The sequence below is a fragment of the Prosopis cineraria genome, unplaced genomic scaffold (assembly GCF_029017545.1).
Source record: "Prosopis cineraria cultivar Desert tree isolate PC_DT_omini unplaced genomic scaffold, ASM2901754v1 PC12, whole genome shotgun sequence".
In the NCBI taxonomy this organism is placed as follows: Eukaryota; Viridiplantae; Streptophyta; class Magnoliopsida; order Fabales; family Fabaceae; genus Prosopis; species Prosopis cineraria.
This window is the reverse complement of record NW_026555343.1, coordinates 17,163,950-17,168,021: the sequence shown is the minus strand read 5'-3', so window position 1 is coordinate 17,168,021 and position 4,072 is coordinate 17,163,950. Positions and strand designations below refer to the sequence as shown.

At 28.5% G+C, this 4,072-nt stretch overlaps 1 protein-coding gene across 1 annotated transcript; it reads right to left on the bottom strand.

Annotated features, from left to right (window-relative positions):
• Nucleotides 1-987: 987 nt before the first annotated feature.
• LOC129287765 (GDSL esterase/lipase 7-like) lies at nt 988-3,732 on the bottom strand. Its single transcript, XM_054923996.1, has 5 exons — nt 3,315-3,732; nt 2,711-2,835; nt 2,369-2,608; nt 1,394-1,607; nt 988-1,291 (listed from the first exon to the last, which is right to left on the bottom strand). The coding sequence occupies exons 1-5, from the start codon at nt 3,565-3,567 to the stop codon at nt 1,092-1,094; spliced, it is 1,032 nt and encodes a 343-aa protein (XP_054779971.1). The 5' UTR covers nt 3,568-3,732; the 3' UTR covers nt 988-1,091.
• Nucleotides 3,733-4,072: the final 340 nt, after the last annotated feature.

The following is a 4,072-nucleotide window of genomic DNA, read 5'->3' as shown; positions in this document are numbered from 1 at the left end:
TATAGTTCGAACCTAAGGACTTTACACGATGTATGTTAGTACATGTGCCATCTCAAATTCATTTTAATCAATACTCACATACCCGCTTGCATATACTTTCACAATACTCCTATTCTATCAGTTCACAATATAATACACATAGTTATATAAAAAAACTTGCAAACAATTTCACAAACAAACAAGTAAAAGGGTTACTCTAGTTACCCTTAATCCTTGCTACTAAGGGTTACTAATCACACTAAGCTCCTAAGGGCATAGATTCTCACGAGCAACTTCATAAGTGCTCAATCTACATAACACAGTGCTCTTTAGTCAATTCTTAACACATTTCATAAGCATTAATTTGGCTAAACTGAATCTCTTGACGCATAAATATGTAAAATTATTTGTCCATTCATAATTGACTTTTCATTGATCACAATTAACACCACTTATATTTCACAACTAACCTTACTTAAATTCACAAGTCACATTCTACAAGTTATTTTAATAATTATTTATTTTAATTACAAATAAAGACCATATCTCTATAACATTTCAATAATTCCAGGTTTTCTATTATCATTAATGCCTCCACAATGTTCTATAATTGTCCCTTTCCCTTGAAGTTATGTAAATGAAAGATTAAACTTTGCACTTAGTTATTAGTTATTATAATAGATTTCATCAAAACTACTCTTTTCAATATAACAAACCATTAATGAATATTATGAATCTTAAGTTATTATAATTATCTATTGTCTAATGTACTCTATAATTATATTTTTCTTCACGTACCGTGACGCTTCTTCATGATTGTTATGAATCTTAAGTTAATTGTGAACATGATTTTGAAAATTTTAGATGTTTAGAAAATATGGAAACAGTATTCCAATCTCTCTCCCCTTGTCTATTAATTGAAGCTTCTCCCTTCGATAACTAAAGCTTTTTTTAATTATTATTATTATTATAATTATTATGAGAATGTAGTCATGTACGATGCAAAAGAAATGTCAATTATTTTTATTCCAACCTCAATCAAACTTCAAATCAGAAAATAATCCAATACAATGTTTTTAATGTTAAATCACTTAAATTTGTTACATTTTCTATCAATGATTGATGATGGATGCCTTGGCTAACTGAGAAATAGTATAAGGGGAACAAGCAGTTCCACTGAAGCATTCCTTTGCAGCTATTTCATATGCGACTTGAGTTTGATGGCTATATTGATCAAATTTGAGATATTTTGATCTATCAGGACAAACTGGTCCATGGTCCACATAACAAGGTTCTTGCGTGTTCGTGATCCCTGTAATGTGAACAAACCCATATAAGAAAGCAAAATTATAATAACAATTCAAAGATTATTATTATTGTATAAAATGTAATTAAATAAAATAGTTCTATTTACCATATTTCTGAGGATTTCCCGTAATCTTGTTGTACACCTTGTAGACATCATATATGGTAAATATTGAACCGAAGAGTTCAGATTGTAACTTTTGCAACCTTTGAGGAAGTTTGTCCACGTAGTATCTTGATTCACAACCTTTTGTATAGTTTTGTGGCCCACACGTTGAAATGCCCAAAACTACAAATTTTCTAGCTCCGAGTTCATAAAGTGTCTGTGTAATAGATATTTAAATAATGAAATTGTGTCATGTTATCTATAAACAATAATATCTTAGAACCGAAATATACATCAATGTTTGCATAATATATAATACAAAGTTATTACATTTTAATATACTCTAATATTAGCTAAATTGTATACCATGGTCTTTTAATTTTATGCTCCCTTTGCTAAAAAATATAAGGCATCTATAACCAAATATCACTCCCTAATAAAGTAATTGCCTACTTTAAACGAACTCTATTTTTCATATTTACCCCTATTAAATACCCTACAATAAATATAAAGTTATTATTAATAGGAGCAATTTTGAAAAGAGACAATGATTACACATCGAAAGACTAAATACGCCTTATATTTTTTAACATCCAACTCTTCAAAAAATGCTTTACATCTTTGAACGGAAGGAGTAAAAGATTTTAATTTAATCTCTTAATTTTATAAAGTATCTTTTTAGTCCTTTAACCTTAACATCATTAATTTTAAATAATTATTTTTTTGCAATCATTGTTCTTTTTAAAAAATAAATTTAATATACTAACATTTGAAGAATAGATTTTTAATATTTGAAAGTTCTGTGTATGAATTTTTTATTGATAAAACTAACAGTGTTTTCTTTATAAGACTGAAAAAATATTTTATAAAATTAAGAGACTAAAACAAAATTTTATATAAAGTTAAAAGATCAAAAATATACTTCAATCCTCTAATATTTTACATAGATAACAAAAATCAAGATAATGTAAAACGTACCTTGATATGACCTGAGGTTTCATTAAGAAGGTAATCTGCATAGTCTTGAGGACAGTATTTGTTGGTGACATTTTTATTGCTCATCCTTTCGGAGTAATCGTTATTTCCAATAAGGACAAGGTACAAAGAATTGGCCAAGTTTTTCTGCAATTTCTCTTTGTCATTTATTGCCTTTGGGAGATCTTTTGTCACAGTTGATGTGAAGTATCCCACCTGTTTCGATAATGTCAAGCATTCTCCCTTCAACACAAAAAAGATAATTAATTAGATAGTTATCATATAAAGATAAAAATTAATTATTTAATTAATCACAAAATTAAAAGATTAATTTTAATTTCTTACTACTCCTGTCGTGTTTAAGATCCCACATGCTCCTGATGCGTAGCTTATTCCTGTCGTTATTTGACTTCTTTCAAAATCCGTGAGATTTAAGTATGCAGGAGGCATTGGTAAATCCAAATAAGTTGCTGCAAGGATAGAAACAAATGTCATAAGTGTTTTTACTATTTGGATAATACGCAATTAAAGGATAAAAGTTTAAAATTATTATATTATTAAAACAATGTTTCATGGAATAATTAGAGGAAATTTACAACAACTTCAAATAAATACTAGCTATTATGAAATATCATATAATCAATTCAAAAAACAACATTACAACCTGGTTTGTTGCTCATTCTTCAATTCATTTGGAGATATAAGATATGAAATGTTATGTCAATATTTAAAAGTCAAATGTAAAATTTTTTTGTGGATGAAATTAACGATATTAAAGTTAATAGATACTTTAGTTTTCATATCCCTTTCTTTTCAAAAATTCATGATCATTAAAGATAGAAAACAAAATTGATTTGAGAAGTTTACAATAGTTCAAAACTCACTCAGAATTAATTAAATAACTGAAAAAAAAAAAGCATTTGATTAAACCACTAACAAATTAACATACCAATAAAGTCAGCCATATTTTTCCCATTAGTGAATCGACCCGTTATATTATAAAGATCAATTCCATAAGGCCACCTATTAGCCTGTGCTGGTGTGTTCAAATGAGCATTGTTTCCGGCATCAACATGGGAATCACCAAACACATACAATGCTGACACCAAGCGATGTTGTTCATCACCATTGACATTAGTAATCAAAACTTGGTTAGCAACGAAGCAGAAAGATAGAAGAAAAAACAACACAGAGTTTTCCATGTCTTTCTGCTTCAAATTAATATGGAACCTTGTTTAATCAATCACGAGTGGCTTGGATGATTAGAGTACCATGAATGTTGTGTGTGTGTGTGTGTATACACAGAGAGAACTATGAGTATTTTTGGTAAAGGCAACCAAAAAAAGATAAGAGAGTTGAATTATAAGCGTATTTGGGATATAGATAAAAATGCTTGGTTATTATTTATTTGCATGTACAAAACCCATTTGTTAACCTCATATATAATAGCAAACAAGAATGAGAATGAATCGAATGTTAATATTAGTAAGATCTGTTATTATAATAATGCTAGGTTTTGCTAGAATCAAGGAAAATTGACCATGACATGATCGCACATTAATTAGCATGTAAGATCTGTTATTATTGTGTGGGAATCTTGTACTCAAGGAGATAGGTACGGGAAAGAGAAAATGGTTAAATATAGCTTTCTCTTTCTTAAGATCATCATTTTCTTGCATATTAATTGTAAATAATCAAAGAAATGCC

Bases quoted from the DNA above. Each gene is read 5' to 3' on its own strand.
- LOC129287765 (XM_054923996.1), bottom strand. From the start codon at position 3,567: ATGGAAAACTCTGTGTTGTTTTTTCTTCTATCTTTCTGCTTCGTTGCT. The intron at 1,608-2,368 runs GTACGTTTTACA...TCTATTACACAG, and splicing joins AAACCTCAGGTCATATCAAG to ACACTTTATGAACTCGGAGC. The intron at 1,292-1,393 runs GTAAATAGAACT...TTCACATTACAG, and splicing joins GGGAAATCCTCAGAAATATG to GGATCACGAACACGCAAGAA.